At 38.3% G+C, this 25,105-nt stretch overlaps 1 protein-coding gene across 1 annotated transcript in view; it reads left to right on the top strand.

Annotated features, from left to right (window-relative positions):
* Window positions 1-4,618: 4,618 nt before the first annotated feature.
* Window positions 4,619-25,105, top strand: part of LOC137663762 (transient receptor potential cation channel subfamily V member 5-like) — a 31,742-nt gene continuing 11,255 nt past the window's right edge. The window contains exons 1-9 of the mRNA XM_068401285.1: window positions 4,619-4,749; window positions 14,489-14,586; window positions 15,123-15,245; window positions 16,192-16,332; window positions 16,876-16,974; window positions 17,196-17,371; window positions 18,246-18,392; window positions 23,532-23,744; window positions 24,076-24,162. Coding sequence (XP_068257386.1) covers window positions 4,619-4,749; window positions 14,489-14,586; window positions 15,123-15,245; window positions 16,192-16,332; window positions 16,876-16,974; window positions 17,196-17,371; window positions 18,246-18,392; window positions 23,532-23,744; window positions 24,076-24,162 — 1,215 coding nt within the window. The remainder of the gene's footprint in view (window positions 4,750-14,488; window positions 14,587-15,122; window positions 15,246-16,191; window positions 16,333-16,875; window positions 16,975-17,195; window positions 17,372-18,245; window positions 18,393-23,531; window positions 23,745-24,075; window positions 24,163-25,105) is intronic.

Below are 25,105 nucleotides of genomic sequence, written 5' to 3' on the forward strand. Positions count from 1 at the left end.
GTTGGCTAATCATTAGTACAGCCTTCTCAGATGGAAGATTATCCATTATACACATGGAGAAACTACATCACTGCTTACTGCTGACTTGGCGAGTTCTTGTCTTTCAGTTCTGTGTTCTGTCTGTACTCAGAAACTGTTATTTTTCACTGCTTTTTCCTGTGCTTCTGCTTCTCTCATTCTTTTCTCTCACAAGTCACATCTTTAGAGCTTTTATTAGATGCTGCTATTTCAGACAAAGAATTGCAATACAAACAGAAATGTACAGGGGCGACGCTGAAAGACTGAAGTCTGGTCGTAGGCTGCACTTCCACTCTTGCTCTTAAGATGGTAGCCTATACTTGGGTATGGAATTCATGCACTTTGTTTTTGCCATTTTTGAAATGACAGAATTTCTCTTGTGGTTTCTGAAGTGGGAATTTTTTAAGTGTAAATTTTTGTGAGAGATAAGCTGAAAGATTTTTGTGAATTGGAGCAAAAAATAGAAAATGTAGTTTTATTTTTAAGGTTTGAGCATATACATGATTCAGAAAGAATATATGGAACAAGACAGGGAGAGAAATATGCAGTGGAAGAGTAAGAGCTTCTGAAATGTCCTGGCAGTCTGTGGCTCTGATGCTGTCCCTTTGCCCACAAAGGCAAATCTTTGTGCTGAAATTTGTCGAAGCAGAAGGGTTGGGGCAATACTTACCTCTGACATAGACAACTTGGGTTGGCTATAGGCTAGCCAAGACAACTTGGCTACTCAATGGCTATACAATGCTCTGAAGCATCAAGTTGTGCTACTTTATTTGTCTGCCAGATGCTTAACACAGATTTGGGGGGCAAATTTGGAAGGTGAATATAGAAGAGAATTTCAATTCATCATAATAAATAAGTTGACTTCCCTTTCTTTCCTTTCTCTTCAAAAGCCACTTCAGGTAAGTTTTCCTGATACCATTCATTACATACTTTTCTGTGCTTAACAGAAACCTTTAAAATCTTTTCCGAAGATAAAAATGGGGGACTTCTACCATGCGCAGCTAATATTGCTTCCCCTCTAGGTTCAACAGGCTTCCTTACTTTTACAATGCCTTTTATCTTCTCCATTTCCTGCTAATCAGAGTTCACATTCTCATGGATTTTGTGAAAGACTAGAATTACACTTATATCTTTGTAGTAACTTTAAAATATCACCCAGCTCTTGCAATTTTCCTTCCTCTAAAGAAACTGTAAAAGAAAAACAGAGAAAAAAAAAACATGCACTCCCATCCTGATTCATCACCAGATAAGCACATTGGATTCAATCCTACATACCTTTAGCACTCTAAATTTCCAGGAAGGTTAACAGGAGTTTTGTGAGAACGTGGAATGTAAGGGTCAGGGCCATTCAGAAGGAAAGGAATCCATGCCATGTACTGTGCAAATTATGTCTGTCTCTATGTTAGCACTGAAATTACTTTTCTAATAGGCCAGATAATAGCCATTTTGATTTATGTTTGAAAGAAAGAAGGAATTGAAGAGGTGGCTGGGATGAAAAGAAAACTGGAGACTATGTAGAAAATTTTCCTGTAGTCTTTTCTTATAATTTTTCAGTAATAATTTTTCTGTAATAATTTTTCCTTTTCAGGCATGTTGCTGGAAAAGGCTAACTTAAGTTCCAGGGTCACCAAAAGTCAGTTCATTCATACTCAGTTATTCAGATTTATGCTATTTTTTTTTTAAATCTAGGCTGACCTAAAAGAAATGCAATGCACTATAAAAAATTATAGAGTAGTGTCTCTGGCAAGATTACAATCCCCAGTGGCAAAAGTGGCTTTCTTGTTCCCTTCTGTTTGTAGCAGGTTATGTGAAAACAGGAATTCCTTGGTTGTTGCTGAAGTATTTCCACATATTGTCTTTCTTAGACAGTTTCTACAGCTCTACAAAAGGCAGCACATCCTAACTATGCCATATGCAATATTGATAGATCCCCTAGAACCATTGGGTGACTGAACTGCACAGAACCAACATTGTCCTATCATTGCTAATCCACTCCTCATTTTTCCGCTGTTAGACACTGTGGTGTAAGGAACACATTTGGCCAGGTTGTGCTTTGTATTTCTTCATGCTTACTTTGCTACTCACGGCCTATGAACATAAGAGGGAAATTGTGTGTAAGGAGATTTTGACATCAGCTGTCATATTTGTTAGGTAGGGCCAAGCTGGAATCAAGAGATTCCAGGAATCGGGTCAGTCAGAATCAGCCCAAGTCAGAAACAAGAGAAGTCAAGACACACACCAGGAAAGGGCATCACTGGCAGCCAGAATAAAGACCCTATTTGCAGTAGCAACCTGCAACAAGAAACTGATAGAGCTAGAATAGTGTCAGGAACTAAATGTAGGCCTTGAGAATGAGGCCTAAGAGCCAGAGTCACACTATGACTAGGGAGCTGTGGAAGGGAAACCACATACAGCAAAACTGTAGAGATTTACAGTCCACCCCTCAACTACTAGGCCTTATCAAGTCCTTAGTTTTTGAAACACTGTTTACAGCCTCCTGCTAGACTGAAAGTCCAGCAGTGCTTAAGAGGTATGGCCATGATCTAATAAAGAGGCTTTGGTCCATGCAATATTCATACATATTTCATCCATCTTTCAACTCTGTATTCTATTACCTTTGAAAATGACCTCTATCATGAATTACAAGAAAATACTCTTTTGCAGTATTAAAACTTTATTTCCATACAAGTGGATAAAGGATAATCATTGAGTCAGATTTACTGCAATCTGAATCTATAATGAGAGCTCTAATGAGCCTCCCACGACAATGTGGGAAGTCCACTTGAGATACTGGTTGGCAGTTGTTTGAACTGCCCTGGTTGCTGCAGCTGGTGCCTTCATGGCTAGCTGAGAACTCTCTCCTCAACCTGCTGTCTGACTGTTATTCACTTCTTGTACCTTAGAGCTGCTGTCTGGGTGGCAGTAGCACTGCTGCCCAGATGAGGGAGGAATGTGTCACTGCTTGCTTGTCCTGCTGATACCAGTCTTCTAGGGCTTTTACTCCTCAGAGAGACAGTAGAAAGTGTTCTCTGCTTGGGCAAACAGCCCAGGAAAATAGAGGTTGTGTTTGTCTATCACAGGCACTTAACACTTCAGTGTCTAAACATCTTTCTCAACTTTGAGTGGAGTTGCTTCACCCCCTCAAGAATGTTGGGAAGGATACATTATTGATATTGTTAAAAAACCCTCACATTTTGCTCATGACATCTGGCTGGTGTTATGCTCTAACCTCTCAAAGTAGCAAGTAATAAATTTTCCCATTATGACAGTTTAAATTAAAGCTTCCTCCTAGAAGTGCACAGCTCAGTGAATCTTACATTTTAGGATACGACTCCTCAAGTTTGCCTTAAAGCATTGTTTTTTTCTGTGTCGTGATTTACATTTTTATAGGATAAGATGCATAATGAGTTTACAGAATTTTGGATGTGAATCCTGGTTTCGTAAGCCTAAGTAACCTCTAAATAAACCAGGAATTTCAAAGAGATGACTCAGCCCTATTGCTTTACGTACTTTTCTACCTTATCTACTGATTCTGCCTAGGTCTAGTCACCCTGAACACAATCCTTTTCAACTACAGCAGGAGTAAGAATGAAGGGATACTTCTGTTAATTCAAGACGCAACAATATTAGGACAAGTCTTTAGGGAAAGAAGATTAGAAACTAGGAGCTTTTTTATTATTTTCTTTTTTTTTTCTCCCACATAGCTTCCAGCTTCTTCACAAGTAAAGGGATGTCTCCTCTCTTCATTTTGATATTTTGTCTACTGCTTTGCAGACACTGCCCCCATGACCTTGATGATGTTTTTCTGTACTGAAAACTAGTTTTTGTTAAATAGAAAATTTCATCCCTTTCCTAAATAAGCTTTTCTGGAAGAAAATTGAAGAAACAATGAGAGATTGTAGAACATTAGAGGAAAATTAAATATGCAAAGTTTATACATTAATCTACATAAACTCTTCTTCCAACTTGTGAAGTGACTGTTTGACACAGAGAAGGTGGAGTCTATAATGATAATTTCTTTAATGGGATTTGCAGACTGTTGGGGTGGGAGGTGTGTCCTCCTCTAGACTACCTTCCCAGAGCTCAGTGTCTTTTAGGGCACGTTCTCACGTTCACTCACCTGAAAGGTGTTTTGCCTGACTTGTTCAGCTGTCTATTTCAAAATTGCTTAGATGCTGCTTTCCAGAGGAACTCAGAGATAAGGAGGATTATTACTTCTAAATTCTAGACTTCAGAAACAAAATAGTAGAAGCCTAGGACATTGATGTTGTACGAATTCTTCAGTGCTGTATAGGGTCTTTGTGAGGGGTAAGGCTGCTGCCGAGCTACTTCTAAATCAGACACACCTTTGGGTTGGGCTATTTTGGAAGCTAAGTACTTGATGAGTCTTGAGGTATGGTCTGCTAGGGACAAGTGATTTTATTTTGTGTTTTTACTTGTACTTTAATCAGCTGATGCAGCTGACGGACAGTCTTCTCTGTAAGTAACAGACCAGGGGCGGAGGAGTGGTGACCTGTAGTGAGCTTTCCCTGACTTTGATTTTCAAAGTCGGGATTGCTGGCTTTCAGGCAGCTGGGCAAGACAGAAAAGGTGACGTGCTATGGGGGTACCTTTATTTGGGGATAGCAAGCCCTTCTATTTCCGGATCTGGAATGGACTGAGTCAGAAGTTGCAAGGCAAAAAATCCTGGGATAAACATCTGGATGAAATCTACTTACTCCAGCAGAAAAGGTACAGTGCATTTCAGCCTTCTTGTCTTCCTTTTCTTCTGCTGCTCTCTCATGTAACTGATTCTCACTCTTTTCCCTTAGGCTTTTCTGCCAGTAGATAAACTTTAAACAACCCTGGAGCACTTTTCTCTATCAGATTTCTTCTTTCAAGTTGGAATTCTTCTGGAGTTCCAATCTTATCTGCTTCACAGGTGGATTTACTAGGTCACAATTGAATCACCCTGAGTGCAGGACTCCGGTCACAATAATATACTCCGGAGTGCAGGACTCTGGTTAATAATGTATACTCCTGTCTTTCCTGCTTCATTGGTAAAGCTTACAAGAAAATGCATGAGGGTTTGTTTCATTTTCTTAAATTATTATTAAGAGCATGTGTGATGTATATGCTGCAGTCAGCTGAAATGATGGCTTTTTTGCAAGGATTCTGCTTTCTGTCTCTTTAAAGGTTGCCCTTGCTGTGGGATAGAGTGGAATTAATGTTGTTCCACATTCTGGTGGCCAGTTAGTTCCTGGGTCGGACTGCTATTTCTCACCCCCATGGCCTGGGTGTCAACATGCACAGTGACTCCTCTTAGACCTTACATTATCAAGAAGATTGCCTATGTCTTCACATGTAAATACTGAATGAAGGCTGTTTGTTACTGCTGTGCAGGGTTACTCCCTCCACACACAAGAATGCAGGAGTTTTAATAGAAATCCAGACGAATCTGGTTTTCATCGTTCCATGTCATTTCTGCATACATAAACACTGCAGTACTCAAATAACAAATTGCTCCCAGTCCCTTGTAAAATTTGGGGTTTTTTTACCTCACAAAATTCTGAACATCTCTGGGGACAAAAAGGTGGCTGTGTGGGACAAAATCTATCTGTACATATGTATGTATGTATACACACATATATGTATAGAAATGAGTAGGATAGTACCTTAAGAAGGACAAATGTACATATCTGTCTTTAGGGAAAGAACTTATATATATCATCATCTAACTTCTGACCAAATAACAAAAGCCTGTTCTGTTTTACTTCAGAGCAGTGGGACTTAAATACACTTAAAATGGGAGGGACATTCCACAGAATGCTGAAGTGTTTACATTTTGGTATGTTCATGAAGAGCATCACAGGTAACTGAAAAAAAAGGTTCTCAGCAGATTCTGTAATATTCAAAGAAATGTGTGCAAAAGATGAGTTTAAATATATTAATATTTTTACAATTATAACATTATCTTCACATTTTTAAGCCATAGATATGTGGAAGGGTCCTCTGGAGGTCTCTGTCTAACCTATCACTTGAAGCTGGACTATTGCCAGCAATAGACCACATTGTTTTGGCTTTGTCTAGCTCAGTCTTGAAAGCCTCCCAGGACAGAGACTCCACTGTATTTTTAGGTACCAGTTACAGTGTTGTGGTAACCTCCTAGTGAAAAAAGTTTTTTTTCCTAATGTTCAACCTGAACCTCCCAAATGATCATTTGATGCTGTAGCCCCTTGTTTTGTCAGCTGCTGTTACCAAGAAGGGTTTGGCCCCTGCCTTTTTTTGCTCCCTGTCACATAGGCTGCTGTTAGATTGCTATTCAACCTTCTCTTTGCTTGACAATCCTCATTAGTCATGTGCTGCAGGCCCATGAACATCTTGTGTGTTGGTACTGATAGAGGAAAACAGAAAAACTGTTAGGCATATAAACCCGTCTTCATAAACTTCTCTTAGATCACTATAGTGCAACTCCAGTGGTCCCCAAAACTAACATTTCAGTGTTTCTTTATATAACTCTGCGTAACAACACATGTAGTGCATATGATATCATTGACTGTGAAATCAGTTGCGTGGGGACACAATTGTTCCCTTCCATTTTAGGTTTATAGGTTTCCCACAGCTTTCAACTAATGCAAATTAGCTTCTGATATTTGGTCAGGAATGACACGGTGCCAATATGTGGATAGTCTTTTCCTAAAGAGGGACAAGACCATTTCTTCCTCTTATTATCCTACTCTTTCCTTTCCTTTCTTGTCCCCAGAGATGCTCAGAGTTTGAGGAGAAAGAAAATGAACATTTTACAGAGGACTGGAATCAGTTTTATTGTTTTTATATTCTTAATTATGTACAGATAGAAAAACATAACAGGAAAAACTTCTGTGGTGACTTGTGTATGGGAACTACTCTTCTAAAACCTTCGCTTTTGTGGAAAAATTGTTGTAAGCCAAGAGAGCTTTTATTTTAATTGCAGTGTTGTGGTTTCAGCTTTAGTTCTTCTTAGTGTTAATGGTGCTGGAATACATACAGTAATAAGCAGGAATTAAATTCTACTATTATCTTATTGAAAGCCAGTGGTAATATGTTACTATTTAACTAGTATGCTCTGACTGCACACAGGAAATCTGCAAGAAAAGAACAATGCTTTTTGCTATCCTACAACTGGTGATAATAATACCTGGAAGCTAACTGTTGTGGTAGTTCTCACCTTCACTGGAATTGCTGTTCATTCTCTTTCTTCATGTGTAATAGTTCTTTGAATCTTGTTGGCAGTTGATCTCAGCATTTATTCACAGTGAGGGATTTCTTTGGCTTAATCCTGCACTGTATAACATTTCCTAAAGCGACATCCAAGTTCAGGAAATGTGATACAATCTCCTAATATTAAAGAGGACTTTGAGTTTATTTTGCCTTACTCTGCTGGTTTCTTTCTGTTCAAGATTCTCCTTTTTAAACAGCCTGTAGCTCAGTGTGGAGTCCCAGGGACAGTGGTCACGTCTCATATGTCCTTTCTAGAATTATCTTTGGAAGTAAACTCTGGGATCTACATAGCCTGGAGCATAGGAACATAAAAACCCAAGATAGTTCATACTCATGGGGAACAAAGAGATAAATACTTGTGAAAATTCAGGCCTGATAGAGGCCAAGAGGAATCACATGCCGGTCACAATCTAAGAGATCTTCCAGAAATTATGAAAGCCATTACTTGATTTTTTTTTTTCCCAGTCTGGCTTTCAGTGTAAGAGATTCTAAAGAAATGTAAACAAAATCTCCCTAGCATGTAATTTTAGAAATTCCACCATATGAGAATTGTATTGTTCATAAAAAATAACTAATAAATAAATTACAGCAAGTGAGTTCATGGATCCAGGACAATTATGTTATATTTTTCTTTCTGCTGTTGCCTGCCTCTATAACTTTGATTGATAAATAGTCTGTCTTCTGTATGTTGCTTCTCTCTCACAGCTGCTGCTTAGGATTAGTGGTATCACCTGACCTTCCTGGCATGCTCTGAGGCTTAGTTATTCTAATGACAATGAAACATCTAACTTGTGTGGTACATTTAAAAAAAAAAAAAACAAAAAACAAAACCCAAACCAAAACATTTTTACACATTAATTAACTATAGAAATCTGTGCTATGGGAAATAATACATTAGAGGTGCTTGGGACAATTTGCATAACTTGCAGAGAACTATGGTCATTCCAAACATGTCACGATAAAAACTTTGTATTGCTTTTAGTTTCCAAATTTTTTTGTGGCTTTTTAGTCTCACAGACATGTTAGCAAAGTGCTTTGCTTACCCTGAAAACAGACACGGCACAAACAAAAAGTAGCTCAGCCTAATGCTATTAAACTGAGTTGCTTAAGAGTTGTACAGGGACACAGAGAGCCTTCAGCTATTAGACACATCTTTCTCAAGTGAATGAGAGATGTCACCACAGTTTTGCTGTTCATATGGCTAAACAACATTACTGAGTTTTCAGTACACAAATTAATGTAGGACTGTCCTGTCTTAAAATCCACAATGCCTGTCAGTATTAATTTGTTCCTTTGCTCCCAAAGGTGACAGTGAAATAAAGATGCCAGCTCCCTGTTCCACCACTTCATTTGTAATATGTTTCAATAACAGTGCTTCTGAGTAGTCAAGATGCAAAGAACAGCCTGTTAGAAACGCTGCTGCTGAACATATGGTTCTATGTAAAATAAAGTCAAAGGCATCACTGGCCAAAATTTCTGGTCTTTTATGCTGTTACACCTTGATCGTAATGGAAGTTTTGAGTCTAATAATGGAAAACAAGCCTCCTTAATTTCACAAGAGTGAAGGTCCAACAATACACAGACATACACACATCTGACCTCAGTGCCTAAGACGTGGCTTAGGCTCATAGATTTAGGAAGCTATTTGCCACCTTAAACTTGGCTATATGTTTCCCCGTGAAGAAGTAAACGTGAAATTTGTGCTCTGAAAAAAACCCCACCACAAATTAAAAAGTTGTTAGAGAAAACTATTTAAACACAGGGTGAGGAACACAACCTAGAATAAAACTGCAAGAAAATCCCTATTAAAGAGGGTTGGAAGTTTTGATGCAGGATGAGGTTATGTTTCAGAAAAAAATTTGTTTTATGAATAACTCAGGGATAATAAATAAGAACCAACATCTGCTGAACTGTTAACCCAGTTCTACCATGAAATTATTCTTAGGACGGTCTCAGATGCAGAATTAAAAAAAAGGAGACTAATGCAAGGAGTTTGCCCTGCTGGAAGTGACCGAGCAAGATTTCTATTGCTTATTGTGGTAGATAGCTAAATATATGAAGGGATAAGACTTCCCTATCAGTTTCTTGTCTAGTAGCATCAACATTAGTAACCTGTTTAACTTATTTCCAGAGAAGCTCTGTTTACTGTCAGCTGAAGGGGCTTTGACATACACACACAAGAGGTTCCAGTTCATTTGCTGAGTCTTGCTGTCAGTGCTGAAGAAATTTGCTGACCCTGTCCCTGCATTGATTGTCCAAGCCCCTGTTATCTGTCTCCTTTTCACTTCGTGCTATTACTTCCTAACTCATTCTTCAGCATCTTGTTAGATGATTGCATTGATACTCTTTTTGGCTGGTTAGCTTCCTGTGAGAACTCCTCTGCTGTCCCGAAGTCTTGCACACATTAACATAAACATACTAGCTGAAGGAAGGGAGAAGCTGAAACTCCTTTGGCAATTTCATGATGGAGTGTTGAGCATGGATATTCTGAACAGCACAACAGGGAAAGAAAAGAAAGCTGAAATGATATCCTGCTGATGAATTTATGGCACAGTTAAAAAGAATTGCTTTAGACCATCAATAACTGACATAGCTATGGGGATAAAGCATGAAGCTAGCAGATGTCAACCTTAAACTAGAGCAAACAGTAGGAAAATTCCATACAATGAATGACTCAAGCAGTGGAATCTGAGAAGGGAAGGAAAAAAGAGAAAGAGATGCTCCGTTGCACCTCTGGTGAGCTCAGTCTTGAAAAAGAAGATTCAGATTGGTTGTTGTCCAGACAGTTCACATATTTAACATATTTCCTTGTTTTAAAAGAATAGCCCTATAAATCCAAATTCTTCTTTTCATAACAGAGTTAAGACTTATGGACTTGTTCTTGCATTCTTTATCTCTTCATAAGTGTAATGAGCAGGATGCACTGCAAAATAAGTGCTTAAGAAGCTGTAAATCCAAAAGGGTACATACTACCAGCAGAAAGTGCTTGTGAAATCCTTAACCTTGTTTAAAACTATTTTACATGACTCCCTCAGTCAGAACCTGGCCTACATTCTATCTTCTCTTTGTTTCACAATGGATTTTCAGGTGTTCCTGGTTTTGTCCTCACCTATATTGAAAAACAACTCACAGCTTCCTGACCATATCATTGAATCATCTGTTAAGAAAACTGACTGATAGTAATGCATGACCAAGGCTTACGAAGTGCCTCAACACAGCTGCATTCCTTAACTCAGTAAGAAGAACCCAGGAGCACTTCCAGGTGGATACTGTTGTGGTTTTCATTGCCCATCAGAACTACTGGTTAGCTATGTAGCTGTGCTTATCCTAAACTGATCCTATAAGGCAACATCAGTATTGCCTAGTGTAACAGACCTCACAGTTGCCTAAATTAGGAGCTTAGTGTCCCTTGACGCTATAGCTGATGAAGAGATTGATTTAGAACAGGAACTTAACTGTGCTGAGTTATCTTCTCAGAGTGTTTAAATAGGACTCTGCTGAATCTGTTTCTCTGAAAGCCACCCTCTCCATCCAGTGACATAATGATACTTTATGGAAACTAAGCATCTACCGTAGGCAGCTCTGTTAAGAGACTGTTACAGATTTTACTTACTGCTGCTTTGACACACAGGAACTAGAGTTGTAAAATGTAAAATTCATGCTGTGTTTGATAGATCAGGAAGAAAATTGGTTAAATATACAGAACTTAAAGAAATTAAAATGTTTTGAAGGTTCTAGATTCAGGTGACTTTGTTTTATTTTTTATATTAGTGAATTTGGCTCACCTAGTACTTGACATTTATATGCTCAGCACATTGCTGTAATGTATTAAAAATGAGTTGATAATTATAATGGTATGTTTTAAATGAGAGTAAAATGTTTCCCCAATTATGGAATAGAAAATTAAATGAGAGTAAAAGCATATGGTATAAACATGTAAGTCATGGACCTTTGAGGCATCAGAGGCAGTGTGCCATGACATTTACCAACACTTCTAGGTTCTTCAACAGCTTGCTGTTTGGCCTGGGATCTCTGGTTCTTTAAGCCCTGTTGGAGGTTCCTACAATAAGTAGAAAGGTTTGACAATTTTGCCCTAAATTTCTGAAAGCTGAGCATAGTAGTTATTAGGTGTCTCCCTCTTAGGAGGCTTGTAATTTAATTATTTGTTTACAAGGGCTTTGGAGAATTTTGTGAGAAAGGTATTGTGTTTGTGTCCTCCCACATTGTCTCTTGCTCAATCCTTCCTCCTCTCTGAGGTCATTTGAGGGATAAAGGCCTACCCAGTAAAGCATCAACATATTAATTGTAGCATTGTTTATACTATCGAAGCCCCACCTCCTTCCCACTTCCTGCCTCTGAAACTTACATTCTCCAGGAACACAGAGTCTTTCTCAGCCTAAATAATGGCAGAGGTGGCAAACTTGCTTCACTGATATTGAATCTTACAATTTTTGCTCAGAGTGCCTCTCTATTTTGTTGCTTTCTGTCTGATCCTAGATGCAATGTTCTCATCAAGTAATCTTGTAATAAGCAACTAACGCAACTGACGCATGAGTAAGATGAAGGAATACTTCTCAAAGCAGCAAGGCTAAAAGTTTGAAGGACATGTAAAAATACCTCAGAATGGCTCCCTGGTTTGTTCAGGATGGTTCTTTATATTCTGAATGTTTTTATTTCTTCTCTGTTCTTCAGTGTTTTTCTAGTCTAGTTTCTAGTGACTTAGATATTGGGGTGCTGTTGGTGACAGGAAATGCTCCTTTTATGGAATGATAAATATAATGTTCAGTTATGCTTTTATTACTTGTAGCCCATGCCCATTAATTTACACTTATTCAAATGATTCCTATTTATCTGTGTAATTCTGATACTTCTCTTTGTTTTGCTTTATCCTCCAAGTTCTCTCAAGTGTGTCTATCTGCTATAAAGGTGAGCAGAACTCACACATTTCAGGTGGATTAAATCCAGAGATAACGGCATATCAAATAATTTTTTTTTGCTTCAAGACTCTATTGTTCATAAAATGATAATTTAAAGCAATAAATATATATTTGTGTAAGCCACACAATTTATGTTACCTGTTTTCCTATGGTTTTATTGTTAAATTATCCTATACCTAATAAGCACAAGTTCTGAGAACACATTTTGTGCAACGAGCCATTTATATTCTCTCTGTCTTTCTCTGATGTGGATTTTCTTGTGGCTCATAATAGAGTTCTATTCATAGATAACGTATTCTATCATCAGTGTTTTCACTTAATGCAAAACACCTCTTGCTTTATATAGTATTTGCCATATAAACTGTATCCCCAAAATCTTGTAACTAAATAATACCAGAATGTGAGGAAGAAATCTGGGACATCACAAGGAGAAAGCATTGAATAAATCTACAGGTATATGGTTTGACTAGTGTATTTGTCCCGTATGCTTTTTTTTTGTGTGAGTGCGTGTGAGTGTGTGTGTGAGAGACTAACATCCAGTCTATTAGAGGTTGTTAGATTGTAGTAAAAGGACAGACTAGGGCTGGTAGGTAAATGAGGGCTGATGTTCTCCTTGTTCATATCCGCTTGAATTTGTCATTGTTCTACTGTGTTGCTTAGACTTATTCCACATCACACATTACAGCTTGACCTGAGCCATGCTAGATAATTAAGAACAAATTAAACATCTGTACTACAAGAAAGCAGAGGTGAGATAAAAGCACAAAATTTGCATCTGAACAGAGATCTAAAACTGAACTTATCGTATTTGGAGAGAGGAATCTCCTTCTATTTCATACTGAAAATTCATGAGACATAGGCTGTTTCTTTGGGTTTGAGGGTCTTTCTTCCCCTTAAATATTTAGCTCCTGAACTTGGGCTACTTAGAATTCTTTATTTGTATAAAAACAAAAATAAAAAAGCCACCCCAAAACACTTTTTATGAATTTAAAGATAAATCTGAAAATATTCAAGGGTAACAGAAATATTTACCCCAAATTAGTAGATTTTGTTCTAATTTTTGTGATTTTTGAGTGGTCAACTCATTGTTTTGAACATTAGCAAAGCTTATTTGGATTCTGAGCAAGCAGGCATTTCAGGTAACTCTTTACACCCTCTCTTCAGGTACTTACATACATTGATAAGAACCCTGCCTGAGCCTTATCTTGTCCAGGCTAAACATTTCCAACTCTCTCAGCCTTTCCTCATATAAGAGATGCTCCAGTCCCATAATCATCTTTGTGGCCCTTTGCTGAACTCTCTCCAGTAGCTCCATACGTCTTTTGTACTGAGGATCCTAGAACTGGACACAGGACTCTAGGTATGGTCTTACCAGAGCTGAGTAGAGGGGGAAGATCATTTCCCTTGACCTGCAGTTTGCATCAAAGGACCTTGCTGTAGTGAAGTTTGGTGACTGTACTTTAAATTCTTTATCAGCCTCAAAGGATCTACTGAAATAACTCAGAGTGTCCCGGAAGACCCAAGAGCATTCTTCAACTATAAGTGAACCATTCAGTTTGGAACTTGTTTGATGGCATGATCTTTCTGAGGACAGGCATACATTTCAGTTCTCAATAATTTCCTCAATTTTCTCAGCATCAGACAAAACAATAGTATAGCTAAACTTTCAAATTTTTCCTCATAACTTTGTATGATGAGGAACTACATTTCAGAGATCATTCTTTTAATTATACTGTAGGAAGTGTTGCTATGACATGGGGAATTCTTGTTTGTACTTTTTCTCTTCCACTCATTATAGGAGTAATTCAGATGCCAGCCCTTCCTAAATTTATTGTGCTGTGTAAAAAGAAAACTACTGGCTTTTTCTGGCTTCTGAGATAACTAGTGCTGGCAGGAGGGGTATCAAATGACTCATCGTTCGCTATCTTCTGTGCCTCAAAATGTGGGCAGTATAAACCAGAAACATTTTGAAGTTTGTTATTAGTTTCTCCTATCTTTCCCTCTGCTGCCACCATATGGTTAAGCATCACTAAGTCAAGAAATGATGAACTACCTAGGTTTTTAGCACTGCATTTGCCTGCTTTTGCTGGTTCTTTTTTTTTCATTCCAAAAATACGTCAGATGGTAGGTGTGCATTACCGATCTTTCAGTGAAAGTGATGAAGATACATAGCGTCTCAAGCAAAGGCCATGCTAGCTGTGGAGAGAGGCACCATTTGTTCTCCTACTGTTTGACCTACCATGTTTCTCCTACTGTTTGACTGTTTCTTATCAGCCACTTTTTCTTGACTACAGGATCTGGGAATCCCCACTCCTCCAGGCTGCCAAAGAGAACAACCTCCCAGCCATTAGGAAACTTCTCACTGACGGAACATGTGATATCTGTCAGAGAGGTAACTCCATTATTTGTGAGAAATGGTTTTCCGTGGAAGGCGAGTCTGCTACAACGAGTAGTATGTTTGTTAGTTTGCTAAAACATTTCCATTAGCAGACTCAACTACTTAACTGTATGTCAGCAGCTTTGCAACAAATTGACTTTTGTAATTTGGAGAGCTCACCAAACCCTAAAGGAATGGTGAAGATCAGAGGTTTACAGCTTGAACGGGCCTTTTTTCTGGAGGGACTGAGGGAGGTGGTTTACTGTGGAAGGCGATCGGTGGAAGGGCTGTGCTCTCATTCACTTCATACTTGTCTGCCGTTGCTTAAACACCTGAAGTCTCTGTTCAGCTTTCAGATTTTGACAGGGTGAAGGACAGAGACTATGCAGTTATGTGGCTGTTACCATGTCATATGATGAGGCGGCACGTGGAAGTACTCAAGGGAGGACCTAGCCCTCCTATAAATTCTCCAACCCAATAAATCCATTTCTGCTTTTGTCCCATATAGTTGAACGTCTAGATGACTCACATACTTCTCCTACTGTTTTTAGGTGCAGTTGGTGAGACTGCCCTTCATGTAGCTGCCATGTATGATAATGTGGAGGCTGCAGTGACTCTAATGGAAGCAGCTCCCGAGCTTGTCAATGAGAGGATGACATCAGAGCTCTATGAAGGTAACATCTCAGGGAATGAGGATGGGCAGGATTCTCTGCAGGGGGAGGGAGAAAGTACTACCTGTACATTTACGAAAGTGGCTTATACTGTTCCTGGTTCAATATATCGCTAAACTGTTACATAGCAAAAACAACATACAAATGGCTCCTGACCATTTGTGGAAGGTGGAATTATATTAAACCCAAGTATATACATGTGCAAACATGCAAATGCATAATTGACAAATCCTTAACCACAGGTGAGCCTGTTGGCTATAGTGGGATTGCAAGGATATGTACAGTTTGCTTTCTGTAATAGTCATGTGTAACAAAGGGGACACCTACCTGATCTCCTCTGAAAGGAGAAAAAATGATTCTTTGGTTGACAAAGAATAGGGATTGAAAGCAATTCTGGCCACTGCTTTTGAGTCTAGACTCTGAGCCAGGTCTTTAAAGAATGGTTCTGACTGACTACACAGAAATGCGAGACAAATCTTGAAACACTAAAATAATAATGATGGGGTTTTAAAAATTCTGATACTTTCGATGGATTAGAGCAACTCATCTTTGGGAGCTTTATCTTGACCTGGCCTTCATGTCCCATGAAAGAAAGCATAGTCCTTTCTGAGAGACATGATCCTTCAGTGTGCTTCCTGGAAGAGTGTGGCACACCTTGTTTTCCCCCAGAAAAAAATCTAGAAAGTGCATCCTGTTGTTTTTTTCTGTCAGATTTTAAAGTCAGTTTTCATGAATTCATAACAGGCTTACATAGAATGGGACTTCTGGAAAAACCTGTATTCCAGACTTCTGCACACAACAGGGATAACTTCAAAGCTAAATCATATAGCCATTATGGATGCAGTTCCAAAAAACACAGATTTACCATGAGTGAAATGTGAACTACAGGCTACTGATCAGCCTGAAGTTGCTTTCTTGGAAGTCAAGGTTTTATTTCTGTGTCTTACAGGGCAGACAGCTCTCCACATTGCAGCTGTGAACCAGAACATCACTTTGGTGAAGGCTTTACTTAAGAGAGGGGCCAATGCCTGCACCGCACAGGCCACTGGGCACTTCTTCAGGCGCAGCTCCCAGAATCTTCTCTATTTCGGTACAGCCTTATCTTCTTCCCATGCTGCTATGGGAGGGAACCAGCAGAGTGATGAGGGAATATAAGGGAGGCTTGCTTTAGTCCCAATCTAAACTGGATAAGCAGAGGCTTCTGTCTCCAAATGTCATCAGTCACACGCCTTTTAGCAGACAGTAAGACTTCAGCTGAGTATGTAAATACTACGTAAATATAAATATATAAATAATACACATTTTATATATTTGCATGTATACAAAAATATGTATTGCATAAGAATTATAATTTAATTTCTTCCTAGCAGCATATACTGCAACTTACTTTTCAACCTTCTTATGAAGATAATCAGAAAAGAATACTTCTTCCTTTTAGTATTTTGTGGGGCAGGTCTTCTTTTCCTTTCTGAGTAGGATGAGGAGTGGGGCAGGATATTTACAGGTTACCTGAAATAAGTCTTCTTTTCATAACCTCTGGCTTCACAGCATGGATAGCTTTCCCTCAGTGTGCTTCAACCTCTCATGCCTCCTGGGGTCTTAATACTGTTTCTCCCCTTTCCTTTCTTTGCAGGAGAGCATGTTTTATCATTTGCTGCCTGTGTGGGAAATGAGGAAATTGTACAGTTGCTCATTGAAAATGGAGCTGACATTAGAGCTCAAGATTATCTGGGTATGTGCTGTGGGGCCTAGTGAATCACATATAGTGGATCTGGACATTTTAAATCAGACTCTGACATCTGTGCATGCACATATTTTTCTCTCCTTACAAACAACTGTGCGATGTGGGATGTGAGGAAAATGAAAGCCATTGTTAATGGCATCAGTCAATTGCTAGTCTTTGCCCAGGACTGGGCTATTCCATATACTTTATCTGGTCTGCTTCCTTCATAGGTAACACTGTTCTTCACATGCTGGTTCTCCAACCCAATAAGACATTTGCCTGCCACATGTACAGCCTGATACTTTCCTATGACAGGAACAAAGAGGGACCAGGATCACTTGAATTGATTCCTAACAATGACGGGCTTACTCCATTCAAACTGGCTGGAGTTGAGGGCAACACTGTGGTGAGTTTAAGTGACACAGTTGCCTCCATACAAAAGAGGTTATTCAGAAACAGAGAACTATCATCCAGACCAAGTGAGTTTGTGCATGTTCTTAGTGGGTAGAAGATACATAACGACTCTTTTTTTTTTTTTTGCCAAAAACCTCATGTAGGACCAGAAAACCTGTATAAGACATTTCTTTATCCTAATGAAAGAAATGAGTTCTTAAAGAATAGATCTTTTGACCCAATTCTTGAAGCATTTGAGTTAAACAAGTATTAACAGAAAGATATACTCCAAGTAATTTTTTAAAACTCTGACTGAAATTATTGTCTTTGTTGTCTAGATTTCATTATCCTAAATGTGACACACAGGAACCTTCTTCAGGTATCCACAGACATTTATTCATAGTCATGAACTCTATATTTAATGTAAACTCACATCCCTCCCCTTAACAAAAGACAAAGATGATTAGTGTTTGTTTTGTAGATCCACAAAGGACAGGATAATTTCCCTTGCCACACCTCTTTCCTGATAACATGTAGAAGAGTATAAAAGATTTTTTTTTTTCTAATCAACGTATAATTCCATATGATATCTCTTGTTGAGATGTATCTGTGTCAAATAACTTTAGCAGTTTGATCAGAATTTAGAATAAAAATCACTCATCCTTTACCTCAAGCATGAGCTAATTATCAAATGGGAGTCAGAAAAAGTTCTTCCACTTTTAACCTGCTATAATCATTCCTGAGAGATATGAGGACCACAACAACTACCAAGTTCAAGGAAAATACATTGTAATTAAGGGTTTTTAACAACTTCATTTGTTTTTATTGCAAATCCACTGTATACTGGAAAGCTCCTGATATCCTCCACTCCCTTCTTTTCTCCTCAGATGTTTCAATACCTTATGCAGAAGCGGAAGCACAATCTCTGGTCTTTTGGCCCCTTGACCACTGTGCTCTATGATCTCACAGAGATTGACTCCTGGGCTGAAGATCAGTCTTTTCTTGAGCTCATTGTCTCAACCAAGAAGAGAGAGGTACTGTGGGCACCACACGCTTTCTATGTGCAGACCATGGTGATTATAAAAGGAGAAGAATGATGAGTTTGAAGGTTTCAGCTCTTTTATGTTATCCACAGAACAAGAACTTTGTACCATGTGCTGCAGGGAATACATGAAATGTAGCAGCTTTTTAATGATTTGGCTACATCTGATGCTTTACACACAGTTTCTTCTGAAGTGTGAAACTTGCAGATGACTGAAAGAACTTAGTATAAGCAAGCCATGGGAAATGACATTATGTGGTTCAGTAAAGGGTTCTCTCTCTTTCACCAGGCTCAAAGATATCAGTAACAAGTAGCTCTAGAGTAGCTCTAGCAATAGTATAACTCAAAACAAGGTAGGCGAATTATCTCTGCTGTAGGTTCAAAAACTTGTAAAGGGATCACTAAGATAAAAAAAGCAGAGTGTAATGTCAAGCTTAGTTAGATCGGCTTAAGACTTTCAAGGTACACTACCTTATCAGTTGTAATCACCTTAAATAATCCTAATATAACAGGAAATGAATGAGAAGACACTTAATTAGCACAATTCTACTCAATCTGTATTATTTCCCTCTGTCAAAATTTTAGTCGAATTTCTCTAACAAAAGTTTCAGCTACTGGAGAGCTTTGCACAATGTGGAGGAAATCTATGAAACTCTCATTTGCTTTTTTTTAAAGTCCTCTAAATTTCTATGTGTGGCAATGCATACGGAAATTCAGGGAAAATAAGTCTTTGTCAAAAAAATAGAACCTTAGAATTTGTCCAGAAGACTAAACCATAATCCTAAAAGAAAGAAGAATATTGTGCTTCTGTCTTCTCCTAAAACACCTAGAGCATGCAGATCCAAGATTCCTAATTTCAGAGGATAAGATGTCCCCAAATACCATGACATATTATGATTTCTTTATTTTCCAGAATGCTTTTAAATATGAGTAATTGCAATTTTTGCATGAATAAATAGTAATTCTTTTTTTGTATTTGATATATGTTTTGTCCAACTCATTTGCTGTCTCCTCTAGAAGAACGCAATGCGTCACCCCATCCTATCATATCCTCCCAGTCCAGTATTGGACTAGAGTAGCATCTTTAGGCCCCGGTCAGAAGCAGGTTCCTTTTGTATTAAGGGGGATGCATATGCAAATAGGTACTAAGGTATATTTTCTGACCTGTAAGTGGATAAAAAGTGGCAAAAATAGAAGGAAACTAAGCTACAGGAAGATTATAGTAAGATTCTAAACTTATATCCTCCGTTTGAAAATGAAATTTACTCTCTTATGCAAAGAATTCTAGAATACTTACTTCTACACAAAACTGAACACCTAAGATTATCTAGCTAGGTTCATTATCTCTCACTTCCTTTTGATCCTTTAGGATATTTCTTAGGGCCATTCAAGAGTCATGTCCATTTACTGAAACATACGTATTCCTTGCACTGTGCAATCTGTCTTTGGCTGACTTAGAGGAAACAGGGCAATGTAGCAAAAGAAGGAAAACATCTACAGTGCAATAAGAAGTTTTCCTTTAAAGTAACCCACTCATGCCACTTTGACATATGATCTCCTTCTTGCTTACTGCAGTGGTCCCCTAAACATTACAACAGGAAGTAGGTCTAGAAGCATTTAATAAAGTGTGTGGGTCAAATTCATAAGCAAGGTGTAAAGTATACCCTGTTTGTCCTATTTATACGCTAAGTATCAGTCTTCTAGCAGAAGCTGAAGGCTTGATATAGTTGATTCAATTAAGTATCACCCAGATAATAATGCAGAAACTTAAAATGTAATATTTTTACACAAGCCACAGAGCTTTAGACAAGTACTAATCTTATTTGGAAAAATGTTCCAATTTTCTTATCCTAAATTATTTGATACAAAAGACATGTATTTCTGTACTAACAGGAATAGTCTGTCATCCTCAGTTCTATGCTCCTACACACAACAAAAACAGTTCAAAGTTTTATCAGATAAATTTTTGTTGTTAGTCTTTTGCCTCACCCTCAAGATGCCATCAGAACTGAGGGTAATTTCCAATCAATTATATATATGCCTTTGTTCCCTTTTACAGAAAAGGCCTTGTTGACATTTTGGCGCTCGGTTGGCAACGTCAAAAAGGATTCTTCGGAAAGTAGATTGTTGCTCATGTGAACCCTGCATATGTTCTGTGAGAACAGCCAAATAAATTCTTCCCTTTTTTATAGGTAGAGAAACTGCAAATGAAATAACACTGCCTTAAAGTAGCTGAACCCAACTGCTTTTGACTATCTCTGGAGTAGATCAAGCCCCTTGACCTACAAAGCAAACTTTGATCCTTCATAAACATACCAGCCATAGTCCTGTTTCTAGATTTTGAGTATTTACATATTCTACTCCTATCAACAGAAATTACACTTCCACATAGGGAAGACAGACAAAGGACTACAGGGTCACTCTTCAGCTGTAGGAAATCACTACAACTATAGCTTCAGTTCAGCTATACTGATTTCTTCCAGATTGGGAAAGGACCCTAAACTGTTATAATGAGATGACAGAAAAACACAAAAAGACTCCATGCTTATTTTCTGGGCTTGCAGGTGCCAATAAACAGAATATCTTTGTTTTACTTTCACTTTAACAGAATATGGCTTATAACTGAATGAAAAAGACAATTTTGTTTTGAAAATACTTCAAGGTGATCCATCTGATTCCAAAGTAGAGATCTAGCTCTTCAACTACTGCAGATCTTGGAGTCCATGATAACCTAAGTCGGTATCATCCATCTACTTTGAAAAAAACATTTGTCACTTCTGTGGAACATACTTCCTAGCAGTGTGATTCTATGTAGTTTATGACCACAAAGGAATCACAGGCCAAATTTTTCAAAAGAACTCAGTATTAAAAGATCCTAACATTCTCTCTTCCATTTTGTTTGTATCAGCATAGTGCTCTTGTCACTACAGTGTTGAATACATCCCAATAGTGCATTACATACTAAAATTAATATCTTTCCCATGTGGATCATTCTTTCTTCACAGACTAGTTTACTAAGCAGAGCATCTAGTTTTGAGTGGGCTTGAAAGTGATTACTTTTTGGCACACAATATTGTGGGTTCAAATTGGACAAATTAAGCTAAAGAAGTGCACTTGGCCTAGATTCATCCCATCTAATATTTGTCAGCAATTGAGTTGTTTAATTAAGGAATACAGATTCCCTAAGTTTTACATGTGGTAGACAGAGAAATGCAAGTAACTTAAGTATTTTCAGAGAGCAATTTAGATCTTAGGTGAGCTGAATGGCAGTCTGTAGGACCTTATTGCTTATAAAGACAGAAGTCTTAGGATAACTACATCACTAGCGAAGATACCTCCTTTAGGTGCCTAAAGTTATGTGATGGGGTTGCTTGTAGTAGTGATACTCTAAGGACATAGATGAGGCAAAGTTTGTAGGAAGAATTAATGACATTTATTAGATAGTTCATGTAGCCACAATTTCATCCTGACCTAGGAAAACAGTTAAAAAGTGTGGAGTGACATTGAGCTTTCCAAGTTTTATAGTTGTCATCCCAGCAGCAAATCAATAGATTCACTCAGAGGCATAGATTAGCAATATTCAACCAAGGAAAAGATGTTGAATTTTTTTTTCCATATCATCTCACTGTATTTGCTGTCCTTTATATGCATGTGTGCAAATCAACCAGATCAACCATGAGGGCATGTAAGAAAATTTCTGGATTCTTCCTGTTAGTTTTTGAAATGGGATGGTATGATAGGAGAGGATGCTCTTACTTTCTATAGAGCCTCTTTGTCACTTCTAAAACTAGAGTCTCGACTTTTTTATATGAAGCTTTCTTTTTGTATAGAATTCCTCAGCTACACAGTATGTACGGATATATGCAGATCTTTGACAGAAACACAACCCCAATTTATGCAGCAGCACTATTTTTCATATCATGCAAGATGCTCACTGAAGCTTCTGTTTATTCCTGGAAATGTATGTCGTCTTCTAGATATATTTGAGCTGCACCACTGAGATTCTAAAAAGAAGGACCCAACCTTTGAATACAATATACGTAATCTAAAGGAAGTAATTTGAAAGAGCGTGTTTTTTTTCACAGTATATCTCACTGTGGGTACACTGCAGTTTTTAGCATCATAGCTGAATGGTGAAAACTACTGAAAATCCAGTCCATTAACAGGCTGCATTTAGACAGAAATAAAGGAACTTTGGAAATCTTTCCAAAGTCCTCTTAGTTGCCTGCTAAATTAAGGTAATAGCAGCGTCAGTTTTTCAAAGAGAGCTAATGATGTAAAGGACCTTTTGATATGTTTCCTAGAGATTAAGAGTTTCCACAAATGCTACTGAAGTTGATAGAAATCACTGTTGAAACGAATGCTAACTTACATGTATAAATGCAGAACTCCAATTTGGAGAAAAAAAATGTAAGTGAATTTCACAAGGTTGCATAGAAACTTTTTTCTGTAGCTGAAAATAGCATCCATATTATTGTATTTTCAATTCTATGTTCTAATAATGATGTATATTTTGAGCAGAGGACAGTATCTCTCTGCTGTAAAGTGCACTGTGCTGTCTTGCTTAACACTAACACTAAACACTCTTCACAATCAATTCCAGTTACAATAAAAGGCAATTCATGAACTGAAGTACTTTTGTGCATATTTGCATCCCTAGAGTTCACAGGATTTATAAACTTTCTGATACTGTAAAGTTAGCCCACCCCTAATATGTATATATCTTAATATAATAATAATAATACCTTTTATTTTCTGTAACACATTCTCATATATTTGCATTCATAGACCTAGATCATAGGTCTGTCTCAAGTGTTTGTGTGCGTCTAGGCATCCACAGACAACAAACTCATTCCAGTATCTAACACTCTTCTCTCACTCTTCCCACTGATACTCAAAAACTGTTCTCTGCAGGATATATTTTTTACTTTTTTTTCAAATCTCTTTACTGGCAAACTGAGCAAATCCAAATCCACTTGAGCATTCCATTTTTGCCAGATAAATTCAGCTTCCTAATGCTCAATAGAGTAGGCAAGAACAGTTTGTTAACATTCTCCCAGGAAACAGTGTGAATGATGCTTGTAAACTAACGTCCTTATGGCAATTAATTATTTCTTTCTATCTTTCTCAGGCACGCCAGATCTTGGACCTAACACCTGTGAAGGAGCTGGTGAGCCTGAAGTGGAATATGTATGGCCGTCCCTATTTCTGTTTCCTGGCTTTATTCTATGTACTTTACATGGTTTGCTTCACTATGTGCTGCGTCTACCGACCACTGAAACCCCGAACGGGCAACAAAACAAGCAGCAGAGACAATACAATCTATGTCCAGAAAATGCTGCAGGTACTGTGTCTACAGGAGTCGGGGCCCCATAGGCAGCATTGGGCAATTCTGATCTAACCTCTTTAACTGGAAAGTCCAAATGTTTCCCAGTTACCAGCTATTGCAGCTGTCCTCCTTCTCTCTTTCCACCAGCTGACCTTTGTCAGTGAGGAACATTGGGCATTCTCTGTTCTCTGCTGCTGGAGCTTGGCTGGTTCCTGTGGCCTTGTCAGGCCCTAGACATGTTTATTACACTAACAGCGGGCCTTCTTTTCCCCCATGCTCTTTTTAAATTTCCTTTCACTCCCTTTAAAATTTAATTTTAATTTCTTTTCACTCCTGTTTTTTTCAGGAATCATATATGACATATGAGGATGAGCTGAGGCTGGTGGGGGAGCTGATCACAGTCATTGGAGCAGTAGTAATTTTGATCCTTGAGGTAAGAGAAACTGAGCTGTATAGTCTCGAGTTTAATCAAGACAGATTTTACTTACTAGACAAACATGAGTTTGTGCGCACAACTTGGTAGGGGTTTTTGCTTAGTCTAAGTGCTTTCATACATGCTTATGGCAATAGACAACTGTTAACAGTATCTATTGGATGAAACAGACTGTGAAAACATTCTAGTAAGACTCTAGGTGCGGAAGAAGCAACTAGAAGGACCGGCATCACTCACAAATGCTATCTGCAGGGTAATGCCACAGTTCCCTTTAACACCATCTGGGGGTCCAGCTAAATTCCAGCTGTTGCATGAGATTCTTAGAGATTCTTCACTCACCACCCTTAAATACTCATGTGTTTAGCGGTGCTGGGTGAAGTGATTTCTGTGTGTACACAGAAATGTTTATATATAGTTGGAGATCAGTGACTGTATGGACCTACAACAGGAGCCTTACTCCACCAGAGTTCTAAGGTGGACGTGTTTAGGTGTTCTCCTTACATGAACTCTCCAAAAAAAAAAAGCAAATGTTCTTTAAATTCAAACAAAAATATCTTCCACTTGATTTTATTATAATATAAAATAAAAGACTGAAACTTTTATATGAGAAAACTCGAATGACGATGACAGGGAGAACTGAAATACAACAGGGCTTGTAAACAGCTTTCTCTCTGCTCATGTACGTTCCAGAAGGACAGGCTCTTGTGTTTGGTCAGGACTCTGGGGGTACACTACAACTAACACAGTGAGAATTATAACAGACTCCTTTGATTCCCCAAGAAGGTCTTTTTTATCTTAATTTCTGAGGCTCAGCTGTTTGTCTGGTCTCAGTAATCTATATGAACTTCAGGCTCACAGCTCTGTGCTGCAACACCTCTTTGCCACATACCGAAGTTTCTCAATCTGCCCAAGCATTCTTAAATTTTCCATCAATCTCTGTCAC

This window comes from Nyctibius grandis, chromosome 5 (assembly GCF_013368605.1).
Source record: "Nyctibius grandis isolate bNycGra1 chromosome 5, bNycGra1.pri, whole genome shotgun sequence".
Taxonomy (NCBI): Eukaryota; Metazoa; Chordata; class Aves; order Nyctibiiformes; family Nyctibiidae; genus Nyctibius; species Nyctibius grandis.